Genomic DNA, 19,368 nt, shown 5'->3' on the forward strand with positions numbered 1-19,368 from the left:
TGTCAGCCCCGGCTGAGACAGCTTGCGGGGCACATACACAGCCGCACCCGAGCACTTCACAGGTCTTTAAAATACTATTTAACGTGCTAATAAGGCTTTGTTGTTATTCATATTACATCCCCTGCAGCGCCACTCTGCCTGTTGCTGGAAGGCCCGCGGGGTGATCTAAACAGCATGCTAAAACTGGGACATTTGGATGTTTTACCCGGACGCTGTTGTAAAACCCGGACATTTCTCTACTTTGGAGAAAGTGTCGGGACACTTAGCCAAAAACGGGGACCGTCCGGGCAAAACCCGGACATCTGGTCACCCTACCCACTGAGCCTCGGTATAGCTGAATGGAGCTCCTGACCACGAGGCTCCGCTGCTACTCCGCCTTGCACGACGTAAACACTGAGCAAGGCTGGAGTCGCATTCCCCTATATCGGCCACCCCTGTGATCGCTCGACACACCTACGCATGGGGCGCAACACAGTAATGTGTCGCGCTACACAGTTTGGAAAGCTGTGGTTTAAGCTATTGGCATCGTAAATGTCAATGCCTTTTAGTTATCAGTTTTAAAAAACAACACATAAATATAAGGCATTGTCATTTTCAAATGCCAATAGCTCAAACTTTCGCAAATGAAAGACCTATTGCATTGTAAATGCTTTTTTTTGGGGCCGTTCAGAACGCTTTAGCAATAGCGGCCATGTGCATTTCTTTTTGTCTCTGTAAGCAGCCAATGGCGGCCGTGCTCTTCTATTTTTAAAGTGTGCGCCTCGCCCCACTCCAGCAAAAGGCACAGTTCGGCTAACTCTATTTTAAATATTTTATGCTTTTAGAAAGCAGCGTGGCACAACCGCCATGCTGCATTGCGTACTACAAGCCTAAAATATTGAACAATTCGTTTGGTGAGCCGCACCTTTCTTTTCTTCGGCATGGCTCGTCAAACTCTATGTGTATTCTGCAGTCCCCTAGCGATGAGGTAGAAGCTTCACTATGCACACTTTCACTTTCATTTCCCAAGTAGCCCTTCACCCTTTCGCTTCAGCATTTGTTAAAGTTTGACTGCTTCTTGTAAAATTCCCTGCTCTTGCATTGAAGTCTGCAGAGACACCCACAAGTAGAGTGCATATATCTCCCCAATTCAAGTTGGCTGGCAGACTAACTAGAGTGAACATAGACTACTCGTTGTAGTTTCAGTACCCGGTTCCCGAAATACGTCATTGATTTTCCGACGTGTTTCCTCTTTGACATTTTGGGCCCTCATTGAATGCGGATTGAAGTGCTCACTGTAGTAATAGTTTTGTCAGTTCCCCACGCCCCGGTGTTCCCAGCCATACCGGCCCCCACACCACCCTCTGCCCCATCCTCGGCCGCCACTCTGCAGGAGGCCCTAGAAAGCAGTGGGCGCATTATCAAAAGACATGTGCAGAAGGAACGCATGTCCCACAACTGTCAGAGATGCTGCAAGTTCCCTCAGTAGTGGGATTGTGGAGGGTAACTTCTGAATAGCAATTTACTCACTACTGTGTATGGCGTGATGCCAGTATTTGACATAGTTTCGGTTGCCTTGGCTATTACTATTATTAATGCAATACCTGGTGCTGTTGTTGTGCCCATCTGCGCCTCTGCTGAAGCTGCTGTAGTGCCTGCCGGTGTCCTCTCCGCTGTCCCTGTTGTTGTCAGCTGTCCCTGAAGTTGTCAGCCGCTGCAGTGTCTGCCGGTGTCCTCTTCGCTGTCCCTGTTGTTGTCAGCTGCAGCATTGTCTGCCAGTGTCCTCTCCGCTGTCCCTGTTGTTGTCAGCTGCTGCAGTGTCTGCCGGTGTCCTCTCTGCTGTCCCTGTTGTCAGCTGCTGCAGTGCCTGCCGATGTGCTCTCCGCTGTCCCTGTTGTTGTCAGCTGCTGCAGTGTCAGCCGGTGTCCTCTCCGCTGTCCCTTTTGTTGTCAACTGTTGCAGTGTCTGCCGGTGTCCTCTCCGCTGTCCCTGTTGTCAGCTGCTGCAGTGTCTGCCAGTGTCCTCTCCGCTGTCCATGTTGTTGTCAGCTGCTGCAGTGTCTGCCGGTGTCCTCTCCGCCGTCCCTGTTGCTGTCAGCTGCTGCAGTATCTGCTGGTGTCCTCTCCGCTGTCCCTGTTGTTGTCAACTGCTACAGTGTCTACTACTTTATTTATATTTATCTGACAACACAGATTTCTACCAGTAATTAGGTACCTAGGAGCGTTAACGGTAGAAGTGTTTTTTATAGATGTATTGTTAAACCCACCTTTTGTCAGTGTTTGTTTACTGCATTGCATGTTATATACTTAGCTGAGTGCAGTATTTGTTACTGTGCTCACATTGGTACAAATACATTACTTCAGCATTTGTTTAAGTTTAAGCTGTTGGCGTTGAAAATGACAATGTTTTTACTGTTGTTTTTAAAAAAAAATTATTTGCAGTGGAGTATTTATATTTGCATAGCGGCATTGTCATTGGTATAACAAGCCAAAAGTAAAAAACATTGTCATTTTGAACGCCAACATCTCTAACTTCAACAAATGCGAGACCTATTGCATTGCAAATGCTTGTTACATCTTACAACTATGCAGACTCACTCCCTGGCCAATATTATGGTTGGATTATCTGTTGATACTGTTCACCATCCTAAAAATTAAATCACAGAATGTTTATGAAGCTTTTGGAAGACCTTCAAGGCTGTGGTCGAAATTGCCCGCTTTAAGCTGGCAAGCGACGTTGAGTAGGTCCACTCATAGGACTGATGGGGAAGGTGGTGCATCTTATCTTATCTGAAGGGATTGGATAGACTCTACGGTGGAAAGCCTGGTCCCGAGTAAGATCTTCCTGCACCAAAAACAAGGGCCAGTTGGTTCTCGGGAGGGATCTAAAGAAGGAATGTAAAAAACAGGAAAGGAAATAGAGGCGCCATTATGATGATGAAAATAAAAAAATGTACAAGATATCAATAAAAAAGTATCATTACGGAAATCGAAGGGCCAAATTCAAGGACTTTGCTGTCTAGATTAGCCAGGCAAAATACCCTGCCAAAGAAATATTTATGATTGTCAACACATTTTTTAACCCAGACGTTGCAGGAATAGGTGCCCTTCCTTCCAAGGAGTGATGCGAACATCTGGAGAATTATTTTCTGGGGAAGGGGGGGCGGAGCTTGCGGCAAACATGATGGCTGCCTGAACCTGTAGCTCTGCCACGCAGATAATTTAATCCTACAATATCCCGCACTAGAACGCACTGGAACCGGCCCCCAGGCCCCCCCACTGCACCTGTGAACCAACGTCGCGAGCAGTGGAGTCTTTTTCCCCCGAGTTTCTGAGGCGCCTAGACCGGTAACCACGGAGCGGCGGCCAGCGGCCAGGTGGGCCCAGAAGCCGCGACCTCAATTACAACGGGAGGCCGGAGTACGTCAAGCGATGTGCGGGGAGAGAGCGCGACATTGCCGGGGGAGTGAAGGCGAAGCGGTGAAGCCCCCTGGTGAGACCGACAAAGCTGAGGTGCCGGGAGTGACGGAGGGTCACTACGCAGAGACCATACCAGCACCGTTGGCCCCCCCTTCTCTTGGCCCCAGCATCTGAGCGCTCACTCGCGGCGAGGACGCCCCAAGGTGAGCCGGTTGCGGATCGGGGAACGCCAGAGGTAACGACGACCCTAAGCGTACAGACGGGCCCTGGGCACAAGTCACCCAAACAGCGGGGGCACCGGATACGCGACGGCGGGGGGAGAGGGCTGCCTTGCCCTTGTGACTCAGGCCCATTTGACCAACTCGTGGGAGACAACACGTGAGTCATAGAATTCACGAAGCGACGTGGGCCCAGGAAACAGGCTGCTGGAAAGTGACCACTGGGCACGGCAGAGACCCTCGGGGGTGGCTGGCGCACAGTGAGGTGTAGTAAAGAGACAGTGGGGCACATGCAGGCAGTGGCGCCGCGTGGCTGGTGTCCCCCCTCCGACTGCAATGAGAATGCTGGTGATCACGTGGTGATAGGAGACACACAGGCCAACAGGAGACACAGTAAGGAGCGCGCACTGGCCGGAAGTCCTGGGGTTGGCCTGACGGCAGCTTGAGACACGTGGTGGTCCCGGTAGTGGTGTGTGGGTCGCGCAGCCATGACGCAGCGGCTGGGAGTAGCATCGCCAGAGCCCTTAGTATGAAAGTGGAGGTGCTTTGCCCACCCGGCTTAGCTGAGCTGTGGACTGTGGCGCAGCGGTGACGGGCAGCTAGGTGTCTCCGCTGGGTTGTTGTCGGTTGCCCAACCTTCCATCTGCGCTGAGTTCAGAAAGCCACCATGGTGAAAGGCGACAAAACGCAGAGCTGTAACCTCCGCTTTACTGGCCTGCCAGAAACTACGCAGACGGGCAAAATGGAAACGTTTGTGGAAAGACTCCTCACCACACTGTGGGCGACGGGGTGAACTCTACAATATTTGTTGTGGAACGGGCGCACCGCTCGCAGGGCCCACGTGCTCGCCCCGGGGCCCCTCCTCGCCCGATAATCACCAAACTACTTAATTATCGCGACAGAGACACGGCCCTCAGGCTGGCTAGGACTAAAGAACCATTGCGATACGAAGGATCGGAGATCTCGCTCTACCCTGACTTCACAGCTAGGGTCCAGGAGGCGTGTAAGCACTTTATTCCCTACAAGAAGCAACTCAGAGAGCTTGGCCTGGACTATGCAATGTTGTACCCGGCTAGACTGCGGGTGAATCGGCAGGGACACTCGCACCTCTTCACCGACCCACGGGCGCTGCAACAGGCGCTAAAAAACTGGTCTAGGGAACAGAAAGGCGGCGCCAATAGACCACTGTAAGAAGGGGGAGGAAGCAGCCAACTAGATGAACAGGAGTGATCATGTACGGCGGAGAGTATGGTAGGAATCGCCAATGGCGAATGAAACCATATATATATGTATTGACTCCCTAGAGGGAATGTTTATGACCAATGCATGTGGAGGTTTTCGTTATGATGTCAAAGGTTTTAGGATTAGAAGTTGAGATCGCTGACCCATGGGAGTGGAGCTCGAGTCCGGCGGATATGTGGGTCGTCTGTGTTACTCAGACAAATACTTGCTTGGTGCCATTTGGGCCCACAGGGGGAGGAGTGTCTAGAGGCGGGGGGAGGGGACGAAGAGGGCAATCTATAAGAGTGATGTTTAGTAATATTCTAGTGTTCTAGTGATGCATACCTCAGGGTGTGGCAGCAGCGGGGGTGTGGCTTGACAAAAGAAATGACCGACAATAGAGTACTCAGGCTGCTAGGCAACCTTGGCCCCCGCGCGCAATGCACTCCGGAGCTATCTAGGACAGAGTTGAGGGTTGGGAAGACTGGGAGGGCTGGGTGGGCACAGGTCCGGCAAGGCCAGGTTGGGGGAGGTCTCCTGTGGGTTGGGGGTGGGGAAGTTTCATGGTTCACAGTTTTGCAACGAGAGAGTGGGGAAACGTTTAGGATTCAGTCTGCACACACTGCATACACCGGACTTACACTTGGTACTGCCACGCCAGTTTCACACACTTTGGAGCGATGGCAAACACCACTGAAGTGATTTCCAATGATAAGCCAGCGGCGCTTCGGGCCCTCACATGGAATGTAAGGGGACTTAATGACTACCGCAGAAGGTGGACTTGGCTCTCCTACAGGAGACACACCTACCGCTCACAAGTAGAATGCTACACAACAAAGGGTTAGCGAGCAATACAGCAGTGGCTGGATTCACAACACATTCCAGGGGGGTGCTGACGTGCTGACGTGGGTGAACCCTAGATCAAAGTTGAATTTGACGCAACTGCAGGCAGACCTAGAGGGCCGCTTTGTCATATCACGATGCACAGGGCTGGGGTTTGATCTAATAGTCATTAATGTTTATGGTCCGAATTATGACTCCCCGGAATTTTATAGTAAACTGGCACAAGCCGCCCACACATACCCTACTTCACAGATGCTATGGGGGGGGACTTTAACCTGGTGTTTGACCCGGCGCTTGACAGATAAGCTGGCCCGTCACGTAGACCCACGGCTGCTGCGCAAACACTAAAAACAGAGTTAGCCACCTTAGATCTAGAGGATGTATGGAGGTACAGACACGCAGCACAGGGAAGCTACACGCACTATGCCGCCTACCACAATATTCACACCAGAATTGACTGCTGGCTGACGTCATCCACCATTCTGGGACGTATCAAGGCGTGCACAGTCCTGGCTCGGACCCTCTCGGACCATTCGCCGATGCTCTTGGTATTAGCTTCCCCTATGTAAGTGATTCCGCCATTTACATGGAGGTTTCCCCCATACTCGTTATTAGATGAACAATTTCGAGGGGAGCTAGCAGAAGAGATTGAGGTCTTTTTTGAGTCCAATATAGGTTCAGTAGACAGCTTTCAAACTGTGTGGGAGGCCTTCAAGGTTTACATAAGAGGCGTTGCTATGTCTAAACATTCGAGTGTGCTCAAAACTATTCGACAACTACTATTACTAATAGAACAGCAACTGGCAGCTCTTGAGAATAGGCAGCAGAGTAGCGATGACTCTGCACTAGCGGATGAAATAAAAACGCTGATAACTGAGTACAATGAGGAGGCGGATAGGGAAGTGCAGCATATGGGGAAATATGCGACTGCTCGGACATATGGTGAGGGGGAGCGTCCTAGCTTGCTACTTGCCAAAGTGCTGAAAGGCAAAAGAGGTAAAACGCAGATCTCGGAGTTGAAAACTGCGGACGGCGGCGTGACCACAGATGAGGCTGAGATTGCTAACGAGTTTAGAAGCTACTACTCGGACCTGTACTCGTCTAAACGTGGCGATCTCTCAGACGATATAGCGGATTACCTGTAGCACATTGACTTGGCCATGCTCACGAATACGCAACGCGAGTTCCTTATGCTGCCAATAGACAAAGATGAGATATCAGAAGCTTTGGCGAGTATGCGCTCCGGTAGCGCACCCGGCGCTGATGGCCTTACGGTAGGCTTCTATAAAGCATTCCAGGAGAAGTTGCTTCCGCACTTGTCCACTCTATACGACGATATTTGTGTAGAAGGTAGCATGCCGCATTCCATGAGGGAAGCGCTGATAGTCACGATGCTCAAGCCCCACAATGAGTGCAGTTCATACAGGCCCTTGTCCCTACTTAACGTAGACGCTAAGATATATGCGAAGGTACTGGCGACGAGATTGGCGTTGCTCGCTCCCCAGTTGATTGCACCTGAACAAGCGGGATTTATCCGTAGTCGAAATCTCAACTATAACATCCGCACGGTGCTGGGCACTATGCAACATGTTAGATAGGATGCCAAGGCCATGGCAGTCTTCCTCGATATGGAGAAGGCCTTCGATTCCGTTGTGTGGCCGTTCATGACCCGAGTGCTGCGGCGCTTTGGTTTGGGCGAGCCGTTTCTCCAAATGCTTGGCGCTTTATATAATGGCCCGACGGCCAGGCTACGTATAGGGGACTTGGTGTCGGCCGCATTTCCGATTGGTAGAGGGACTAGGCAGGGCTGCCCATTATCGCCGCTACTTTATGCACTCGTGGCAGAGCCTCTAGCCTGTGCGCTTCATGAGTATCACGGCAATAAAGGTATCGATTTTCCAACATACAAAATTGTGGTGTCGACGTACGCTGACGACACACTCCTACATGTCCGGGATCCAGAGAACAACCTGTCGTCAATGCTCAGGGAAGTGGTGCGTTTTGGGGCACTTTCTGGTTTAAGAGTAAATTGGTTGAAATCCGTGGCCTTCCCCCTAACTCCAGCGACCAGCAGGTTCGAAATGGAAGTCCCACTGCAATGGACGCAGGAGTCGGTTAGATATTTGGGGGTACAACTTCACTCAGATTCGTAAATACTGCTAAGGGAAAACTATGGAGTAGCTTACAGCAAGCTGGAAGACGATGTGGAGAAGTGGTGCAGGCTGCCGCTGTCCCTAATGGGGCGAATAGCCAACATGAAAATGGTGGTGTTGCCCAGATTCCTCTTTCTGTTTAGCGCTATACCGATGGTCCTATCGAAGGTTTTCTTTAGATCTATGACGCAACTCATGATTAAACTGGCGTGGGGTGGCAAACAACCCAGAGTGAAGTGGTCTCTTCTTACACTGCCGTATGATAAGGGAGGTCTGGGAGCCCCAGACCTGGAGCTGTACTACAGGGTTGCACAGGCAGCACATTTACACACTTGGGTGCATGGAGATGAGCACATCCCCCATGTCTGCATGGAGCGAGTCTTCGCGGACCCTCTCCCACTACCGACTACGGTATTCAGACCAATAGATCGCAGAGTAGGCATATTAGATTCTATAACTGCCACGAATCATGCATGGCACTCCCTACTACAAGCGCAACATTGCACACTCCTATATTCCTATATTCCCCCATAATGCTGCTGGAGTGGGCCATATGGCTAGCCCCGGTTGCAGAAAGAGGGGTGGTGCAGGCACTACGCACACTAGGAATTGACAAGGCGGGTGATTTATTCAAGGACGGGCAAGCGAAGTCGTGGGACCAGGTGGCGGAGGAGCGTGGTGAAACATCGCTACTACTCCGATTCCAATATCACAGAATACGCAGCGCCCTGCTGGACCTTTAGGGCCCAGACCTGGCTGAGTCACCGGAAGTACCGGAACTCACGTACGTTGTCAAAACAGAAACCCCGCGCAGTTTGATCACAAACTTATACAAGACAGCAATGGCGCATAGAGAGCACCAGCTCGTGAAAGCCAGACTAGCATGGCAGAGAGACCTACTGGTCACGATAGATGACGGCATGTGGAGATACTGTTGCGCAAGCACTAAAAAGATATCGCTGAACGGGAGGCACAGGTTAGTGCACTTCAAGTTCCTCCACATAGTATACTACACACCAGAGAGGCTGCACAGGTATGGACTCAGACAGTCGGCAGAATGCGAGAGGTGTCACGAATCAACGGCAGATTTCATGCATCTGGCTTGGTGGTGCCCGGGTGTCCAGAAATACTGGGGCAGCATATTTGAAGAGCTGGGCAAGATGCTGAAGATGGAGATAGCTCCAGGTCCGGCGTTAGCACTAATAGGCTACTCCAGAGGGTTGCCGGCTGCGGTCAGGCGACTCGCTGACATGGGACTGCTACTGGCTAGGCGTGTGATAGCCCTTTGCTGGATGAGAGGCCCACTGCCTACGGCCAAGAGATGGGCACAGGATATGCTTTACTGCTGCACGCAATCTGAACATTATAGCGAGCTGCTACCCCCCACAAGCCGGCCAAAGAATTTCTGGGGGTTATACCAAACGCACCTGAGAACCAGGGACACAGAAAGCGCAGAAAGAGAGGAGGTAGATCTGGACGCGCCCAGGGAGGGGAGCGCGACGTTGAAGGGGTAGGGGGTCAACCTGGTAGGTAGACAATAAGGCGAGCCAGGGGCTTTTATAGGTAGTGGCAGACAGGGGTACACTGAGTAGGGAATACGCAGACTACAACAGGCAGATGGCTTGGACACAGGGAATCTCAGCAGAGGCAGGGAGTCCCGACGAGCGTCAGTAATTGCTATGTTAGAATCCGGGGAGGATAGGTGTGCATAGGGATTGGGGGGAGGGGTGGATTGGGTTTGTTCTTTATTTAGGTTTTTTAGAAGTAGGAAGAAGTGGCCGCCGCCGGGAGGAGCATGGTAGCGCAGAGCCGTAGTTTGAGATTAGGGGCAATGTTGCTTCCCTTAGGGAGGGGTAATAGGTCGTACTATGAACAGAACAAACTTGCTCAGAGGAGTAAATGATTGTGACATTACGCCGGCGGACCCCAGGGTTGTCGGCCACAAGGCTGTGTATATCATGAATGTATGTGATCTAGGCTTGCGATTTCAATGCTGCCGGCCCCTGGGTTGTAGGCTGCGAGCTGTAATGTACAATAAAGGTTTTTGAAAATTTAAAAAAAAAACATTATTTTTTGGGGAAAATCAGATTTATGATTCTTTGGGAGAGACCTCAGACTCCCCCAATATCACAAAAGCTGGCGATCTGGTACTGGTAGTTTCTTTATTCCATGTTACAATCACGATCTGCACCATAGCACCATATAGGTTTATTATTCCATGTTACAATCACAATCCTGTACAGGTTGTTTTTTTTCCATGTTACAACCAAACTATGGTAACGTCTCTCGAGGCTCCATCCTCCCATCAACTGTCCAAAACCTGGCCATCTAGAATGTGCTTACGTACGCTGACATTCCGTAACATCATTCCATTCTCTAGGCCACACTAACCCATCGTGCATCAGTTCACCAAAACCAAGAAAGGAAGCATGCAAGGCACAATGCATCTCTTGCAGTGTATCCTGAGGGAGGCATCACTTGCATCCTCCTGGCTCAGGGTTGAAGCCGTATCATTGATTCTTATGTTGGGGAGGATGTGTCTCTCATTGTCTCTCTTGAAGGGCGATGACATCTCCCACGCGGTCTCTCTCTTGAAGCACATGCCTACCTCTCTTTCTGTCTCTCCTGAAGAGAAGTCAGTCTTCCACATTGTGTTTTGTGAGGGGAGTGGGTCCTTCTCTCACATTGTCTCTATTGGATGGGTGTGCACATCTGTCACTTTGTTTGTCTTTGAATTTCTGGACTAAGCCTGTCGTGCTGTGCTCAATATCCGCTCCACTAATGAACGTCTGTTGTGTGACACAAACAGCAGATACTTCTCAGTATTGTATATTGCCCTCTTGCAGACTTACTTATTTGTGATTTCTTTCTTTAACAGGCCCTGTCATTGCCAGTACTGTCTATTCGTTGACCATGAAAGAAGCACAACTGCTCCATCCTATGGACAACAATGAGTCCGAGAGAAGAGACCGTGTCATTAGCTCCCCAAGTAAGCAAGCGGTGCTTTAGCCAGGATGTGAGAGTGATGGCCTTGTCCATGTGGGACACCTCTGCTCACTAGACAAGGCACTGCTTACAGATCACAGCAGTGACCACACACTCATGGAGGCACACATAAGTGTAGCCTCACTAGACAACACACTGCTTAAACCATCACAGCAGTGAACAAACACTCACCTAAGCCCTCAAAAGGTGTATGTCTTCATTAGGCAAAGCACTGCTTATTGACTGCAGCATTGAACACACATTCATGGAGGCAGACATATGGTGTATCCTCACTAGACAACACACTGCTTAAACCATCACAGCAGTGAACAAACACGGAGGCACACACAAGGTGTATGTCCTCACTAGACAAAGCACTGCTTATTGACTGCAGCGTTGAACACACATTCACAGAGGCAGACATAAGGTGTATCCTCACTAGACAAGGCACTGCTCACCCATCACAGCAGTGACCACACACTCACAAGGTGTGTGCCCTCAATAGACAAGACACCGCTTAACGATCACTGCAATGAACACACACTCACGGAGGGGCACACAAGGTGTATGTCTTAACTAGACAAGGCACTGCGTACTGACTGCAGCATTCAACACACAGGCACACATAAGGTGCATGTCCTTACTAGACAAGGCACTGCCTACCAATCGTAGCAGTGACCACACACTCACACACAAGGTGTATGTCTTCGCTAGACAAGGCAGGCTTACCGATCACAAGCAGTGACCAAACTTTCACAGATTATTATTATTATTATTTTGTTGTTTTTTTTAAAGACAAAATAATGGTTTGTGGTTGCCTGAGAAGGTCCTGGTAAAGTAGGATATGACTATACTTGAATCAATCCTGGGAGAAAGCTTTTTTGTAGGGTGACATATAAATAGAATGCTTTATTATGTTTTTTAGTACACATATATATTTTTCAGGAGCTCACAAGGGTGACAAAGTGCTTAGAGTGACTGAGTGAAAAAATAAAATAAAACTATATACAGAGTGTCACAAACAAGGGTATATCCCATAAAATTATATACAGTAAGGTAGGGAAATTTCCTTGATTGGGTCGACGGCGTTTCGATCTACACAATTTTAGATCATCATCAGGACGTGGTGAGCTTCCCTGAAACAGTATTAAAAATGAGGTAATTTTAGTACTATGTCCCTACATGATTTATTTCTTAACATAGTGATATAGTGCTCCCAGTGGCATATAAAACATGCACATTTGTTCATAATTAATAGGATTGGCAAACGTGAATTGGCGTGCTTTTATAATCACTAGATTTAGTTTAGAGTACATGCGTGCCTGCGTGCTATTCAATGAACGTGGCTTACTTAAATGGACGGCTGAATCTAATTTTCATCAAAGTAAGGGATTCGAAAATCAAACGGCTCAGTGGATAGATCTGAGAGCCTGGAGAAACAGGGAAGGAATGAATCATTCATATAGTGATCCTCATAGAGGTACACAATGGTCACTTCTTTAGGATGAAGACTTACTGTGTTTGTTGTTGTCAAGGCTAGACCATTTATTAATCTAGGTTTAGCGTTCAAATTCGCTTGGTTTTTGCATTTTCATCACAATCTGTGAGCAAAACAAGCATTAGGTTTAGACTATAGGTGAAAACCTATAGGTGAACAAAGTATATTAAAAGGGGGAAGTTACCGATAGTATTGCGGTACTGGTTGAAGCAGCTAAGGTAATTCACAATTCATGCAGAGTAGATCTGAAAACGGCAGTGAGGTTAAATTAAAACCATAGTCTAATTGCAGGCAATGCTTAAGGCGTGTGTTAACAAAAGTAAAACAGTTACCAATTATAGTGGAGAAGTGTGGCTCACTGGTTAGAGGAGGCAGACCTGGAAGCAGAGGTCAGCCCGGGACCAGGGTTCAATTCCAAGATCGGCGGGGTCTTGAGTCCTAAAATGTCCATGGACTCGACAATTCTCGCTCCGGTGCCTACTCGATTCACGGGTTCACACTCCGCGACTCTGGGCAATAGCTTGCTTAATCTCCACAACGGCCCCTCGCGGCGGGATGCCTGGCTTTCACCTTGCGGATACCCTGCCGGGGTTATCTCTCAGGGGAATACCAGGACGGGTTCCCTAAGCAAGCGCTTAGAAACCGCTTGGTGATTTGCGCTATATAAATTCCTGTACATTTACATTTACATTATTAGTACATGGTCCCGGCGGGAGCTGGGGACAAAAACGAAGAAAATATTAGAACTAAGCCTTCAATTAGTTCGGGCGAGTCACAAGAGTAAGCTCGTAAATGGAGCTGGAGTTTTTTATTTCTTAGGGGGTACACTTACTAGATCACCGCGGTCCGCGGTTCAGGTATCTCTGCCTCGCTGCTCTGGCGTTTGTTCTACGGGTTGCCGCGCGTACTGGTATTTACTTCCTGGATCTGGGAGGCGCATGCGCGCTAAAGTTTATGATTCGCGCATGTGCCTGGGGCCGATATTGTGCGCATGCCTAAGGGTCGGGACACTAATAGCGTCAATGACGACTTGGCATACAGTATACGATTCGTATTACATAACAGTATAAACAGTACGAGTATTGATAAATGTTACATTTTTCATTTTTGTGCCGGTATTTCAAACCCATTTCGAACATATAGCGAGTAAGCTCACTGGCCCCTCCCTGTTCCTGGGCCCTCTACTAAGTACTCGAACCATCACAGACCCAGCCAGTGATAAACTCTCTGAACTTGAGCGCCTAAAGAAAAAACACATACGCACAGAACTCCATGCCCGTATGTTAACAGACTATCTAAGAGCAGGAGTCATCCCAGTAGGCCTCCAAGTACGCAACGTCCCAGCTATCTTCATCCAGGACCCAAAATTCAAGAAGGGTTTTGCCCACATTGGCACGACTTGTTCGCGCCATTGGATGGTGCTTGGTATCGATACAGCACTGGAACATAGCAAACAAGAATTGGAGGAAATTCAGGCATTAGAACAGGCCATAAGAGAACTAGACACTTTAGCTGACGCAAAAGCCTGTCTTGACAAAATAGATCGGACGATTCAGGACTTTGAAGCCTTTGAACTACACAAAAAAACTACAAAAGTAACTAAGGATATTAAGAACTATAACAAAGAAAAAACCTACCCCTACCTTCAGGAAGATTTTTTCACTGTAGGTCCTCAGGAACAACAAAGATTTCCAACAGGGACCTGGGGTCGCTTTAAAAACAGAGCCCCTGTTACTTTCTCAGACTCTTCAGCTGAATCCGACGGTTCGGATACAGCAGAGGGCCCAAGCACCTCAGCCCACAACCCCCATTTTTTAGGCAGGGGCCAGCAGAGGAAAACAGATCCCCCCAGAGGCAGAGGGAGCGGGAGAACCAGACCCAGGTACAATATTCCCCCGGGAGAGCGCCAAACCAGGAACCGCTCTACCAGTGGGGTTACCAATATTGAACATTGAAACGTCTTCCCAGAGAAATATGGAAGCTATACCCATATTTAACCTCTCTCAGCATCAACTAAACTCGACAGACATCTCCCTATTAAGTAGAGGTCTGTCTTTCGTCCCCGCAGAAAAACCTAACTGGTTCAATATCCAGTCAGAGAGTTTACTCTTTTTTAGAAAAATAAGACTACAAGCTTCCTTTAAAGACAGAGAAGCTGCCCAAAAACATGAAACCACAGGACTACGTCCTAGCTTGACTTTTAATCCAGCGAGTGGCATTATGCCGCCGGAGGTGATCACTTTCGAACACCTGATCCTTCGGGAACTGGACAATTTGAAAAACGACTACAGATTCGCACCATACAACATCAGTAGAGAGGATAGAAATAGCCTCACACAACTTAGACAGAACAATAACATCGTGATAAAACCGTGTGACAAAGGTGGCGGGATTGCCATTCAGGACCGCACCTCCTATGAGGCCGAAATTCTATGGCAGATTAACAACACAACACATTATGAGAAACTGAGACATAACCCTGTAAAAAGCATTAGGGAGACCATCCAGCAGATTACTCAGGAAGCCCTATAGGACGGCTATATTAGCAAAAATGAATTCCTGTTCCTAAATAATAAGGAACCACGTACGCAAGTACTCTATACACTTCCCAAACTACATAAAAACTTGGAGGCTCCACCAGGTAGACCCATCCTTTCAGGATGTGGCTCAATTGTTGAACCCCTAGGGAAATACATTGATTTCTTCATTAAAGACTTGGTCAAAGAAACAACCACTTACATCAAAGACACGACACACTTAATCAACCTTATTGAATCCCATCCATATCATCCAGACACTGAACTCTTAGTCACACTTGCCATAGAGTCTTTATATACAAATATTCCCCAACAGAAGGGGATGCATGTGATCCGAAAACACCTCAATAACCGACCTACGCCCCATCAAGTCCCTACAGACTTCATAATCAATCTACTTGATATTGCCCTTACAAAAAATTACTTCATGTTTTAGGATACCTATTACAGACAATGTAAAGATACTTCCATGGAGGCTATTTTTGCCCCCAACTTTGCCATACTCTTTGTAGATGACCTCGAATCGAACATCATCCTAAACTCTGACAACCCATATCGTGACAACATCCTCATGTGGCGCAGGTACATAGATGATGTCCTTATGATCTGGAAGGGAGACAAAGGCACACTAAAGGACTATTGTGAATGGCTCAATAATAGTCAACCTGATCTCAAATTTACCTTCAACTATGATAGACATCAGGTCGACTACTTGGACGTCACAATCAAATGTCAAGAAGAACAACTGTATACCACACTTTTCAGAAAGCCGACAGAGCGTAGTACGCTCCTGGAATATCGTAGTGCACATCCGAGGGCCCTCAGGGATGGCCTTCCCTATGGCCAGTTCCTCAGAATTAGGCGCAATTGTAAGTTTAAACAAGACTTCTTTTTAGAGGCTGAAACCCTATGTACAAAACTGATGAGCAGAGGTTACCCCAGAAAACTAGCGAGAAGAGCTATGAAAAGGGCATGGTATGCCCATAGAGAACATCTATTACAACCACAAAAGAAAGAACCCTTAAAAAGAATTACCTGTGTCACTACATTCAGTACAGTCAGCAACACGTTATGTAAAGCAATCAGAAGACACTGGTCTGTACTGGACCCTTTAGAACTTGATACAGGGGCTCCTTTGTTCTCCTTTAAAAGAGGACGCAATCTCAAAGATTATTTGGTTAGAGCTGCCACTACGACCAATAAAAATACCACCATTGAAACATGCCTAAATCTGCCACCTATTGTAGGACACTACAAATGTAACAACTGCACTGCATGTGAATTCACGGTCAATACAAAAATTTTGAATATGAAAACTGTAAACATAAACTAAAATCTTTTACAAATTGTAATTCAAAAAACGTCATATACTGTATCCAATGCCCTTGCCAAAAATTGTATATTGGTCAAACAACTCAACAGATAAAGACAAGGATTTCGCAGCACAGAAGCAGAATTCGATGCAAGGTGACAGCTGCACCCCTAGTGGAACACTACGTGGAATACGGACACTCTGAAAAGGTGAACAACGTTTACAATGAAACTTTTACAACGCACTACCATTACAACGCAGGCATTACCACGCATACCATTACAACGCATTGCGCTGGGGGGCGCTCTAGGATAGGGAATAAGTTTAATTTTCTATCCAACACCTTCCCTAGTGTCCACGGGGACTGGAGTTGGAATAGAAAATTATACTTACCACTATCCAGCACCTCTAAGCGCTATGCGTTGTAAAGGTTTGCGATGTAAAAACCGCGTTGTAAAGGTATGCGTGGTAAAAGTATGCGTTGTAACGTCATACATCCCTCTGAAAATGATCTACAATGGCAGGTTATTGATCATCTACTGACCAATGCAAGAGGGGGCAATCAACAAACAATCTTGAACCGCCTTGAATGCAAATGGATTTTTTTATGTAAAAGCATTGAGAAAGGACTCAATACTCTGGATGAGTGGAACAGCTGTGGCTAACCTGAAATCTAGACTCTAAGTACCATTATTTACCGGCACTCGTATTACATAGCAATGTTCGAAATGGGTTTAAAATACCGGCACAAAAATGAAAAATGTAACATTTATCAATACTCGTACTGTTTATACTGTTATGTAATACGAATCGTATACTTGTGGAAAAGTAAATTTTGCCATGTTCTGTGTCCCTACGTGTCCCCCATCTTATGCTATGTGTGCATGATTAATATGCATATGTATCCCCCATGTTTGATCAAAGACGCAATTACAGTTGTGTCCATCTCTAGTATGCCAGTTCCCAGTTCTCGTGAAAGCTACGAGTATTAGGCCTATGTAAGGTTACGTTGCCACGTTTCTCAGTGTGCACGTTATTTCATTGTAAAGTCCCCGTTTCTAGGCCTCAAAAGGGCCCGGACACCAGATTCAGCTCCTGTCTCCTGAACCCTCGCTGAGGAGCGATGCAGCCCCCACCTGTATCCTCGACCCTTCACTTACTTCCTGCCTCGCAGTGCCCGGCTCGGCCTGGCTCTGCCTACGAGTCTGCCAAGAGTATGTTATGATTCTAGTTATCAGTCCAGCCCTCCTTCTCTGCATTCCTAAGCTACTGAATCGCATCAATAGTTTCAGTCATCGTCTAGCCTTTACGTCTCCATGTAAGAGAAATACTGCATTTAATGGTCATTTAATATTCCTCAACACACACTACATGTAGAATAATGCATGCTCCAGTCTTAGAGTCTGTTAGCCTCTCCCCTCCTGACTCTTAGTTTATATCAACATGTCCTCTAAACATTAGATACTAGATAGGGTTTAGGTACATGTCGCCCTGACTCTCCAGACTCCAGTCTCTACTCCTAGCACAGAGTTCATAGCCCCCAGCTTCTCCTAGTAACACGTCATTGTCAGTTTGCGCGCACCATTAGGTTAGAGGTCCCGGCTCCTTAGGTAGCCCCCTCCATGTTTCCGCCCCATTTATGACATATTCTGTTACGTTTACATCACATGTCTATGTATACGCCTCCTGTTACACCCACTTTCACCCTTATCTTTCGCGACTGCTATTGACCACACCCACTGCTCCGCCTATTGTATGTATTACAATGCAACTGTTTTAGTATATATGCTTGTGCACTGTTATTAAATGTTACCCATTCCCTTACGCCAGTCCAATCCTGTCCCAGGCAGCGCTGCCATCCTATTCCTGTGCAGGTTGTCCTGTTCCTGTCCTTTATGCTGTATTAAACCTGCAAACTCCTACTACCTCGAATCTTGACTCTTATTTATTGAGCTATCTGTTATTGCTATGTCAAGTCAAACCTAGATCCGGTATTATTTATTTATATACCACATAATGGCGCCCGAACAGGGACTTGCCCTTTCCCCACGCGCCGGTGAAGCCACGCCGGCCCCCTGACCCTCTGCAGCCGTGACGGAACCATACCGTGCACGTGCAGATATTTCTGCTTCAAGTATCCCTCAGGCCCACGGAGGAGACGGAGGTGGCGGTCCAGCATCCAGACGAGGCGGTGGAGGAACGCGGCGAGTCCCGACCAGAGCCCAAGCCGAGAGTCCAAGGTCCGAGGTATCCGGAGGCCCACCCGTAACTGAAGTCCGAAGTTCGTCCGTCCGGCGTCGAAGCAGTCCAGTCCAGTCCGAGGCCTTCCGTTCTTGCTGCCCGGTGAGTACCATTGCTGGGGTAGTATCTAGACAGGGTCAATCTAATTGACTCTGGTCCGTGGGTTTTGGTGGTACACAGACCCAAAACGAAGTGTCCACTTCGGTGGATACGGGTCCTGACGTGTCTCTTTATGAGACCGGTAAGTTTCGTACTGTTTTAGCAGTGCATCTAGTTTCTGTTCTAGTCAGTTCTGTTCTCGAGAAGATTCATGTATTCTGTTTTCAGTATTCCAGGTAGTATTCTGTTCGAACTGTTATTTTAAATGTTCTTCATGTATTTTAATGTCGTGGTATGAAAGTGGTGTAGTTATCGTGTTCATTGTGTATTGTATCGTGTCTAGATTACAGTTCAGTCATGCCCTTATTTTCTAAATTACGTCAGTTGAAAACTAGAAAAGGTCTGTTAGAAGCAGCAGTTCCTGTCCCGCCTAGGGACAGTCCAGGTCATTTTATGTATCAGAAGCATGGCATAAGTGCCATATTATATCTAGATTTATGGGTAGAGTACACCAAGGAGTTAGAAGAAAAGTATAGATGGCCCGTATCAGGCACATGGGATGCCGAGTGCATCATACGAGTAGAAGAAGCATTATGGAAAAAGAAAGCCAGACAGTCACAGAAAGATGCCATCGAGTTATGGCGCAAAGAATCTCATAAAAGAACCGAAAAAGAAATCAGAAAGTCAGAATTAAGTAGAGAATCCTTAGAACGAGCCCAAGAAAGGGAACTAATCGAGATAGGTGAACGAGTTAAAACCGAACAGTCAGACAGACAGAGGCATGCCCTCATTAAGGGTATGTATCCTCTTCTTGCCGAGGGCTTGCCAAAAGCAACCCCGGAGGCATCCAGTAATTTTCCGCC

General features: G+C 47.8%; 1 protein-coding gene across 2 annotated transcripts in view; it reads left to right on the forward strand.

The window, feature by feature from the left end:
• LOC144756216 (uncharacterized) overlaps positions 1-19,368 on the forward strand; it is a 156,156-nt gene that overhangs the window by 89,939 nt on the left and 46,849 nt on the right. For both annotated transcript variants that reach the window (XM_078645829.1, XM_078645830.1), the window contains exon 3: positions 10,712-10,822. In XM_078645829.1, the coding sequence (XP_078501955.1) occupies positions 10,712-10,822 (111 nt within the window). The remainder of the gene's footprint in view (positions 1-10,711; positions 10,823-19,368) is intronic.

This window comes from Lissotriton helveticus, chromosome 5_1 (genome assembly GCF_964261635.1).
Source record: "Lissotriton helveticus chromosome 5_1, aLisHel1.1, whole genome shotgun sequence".
NCBI lineage: Eukaryota > Metazoa > Chordata > Amphibia > Caudata > Salamandridae > Lissotriton > Lissotriton helveticus.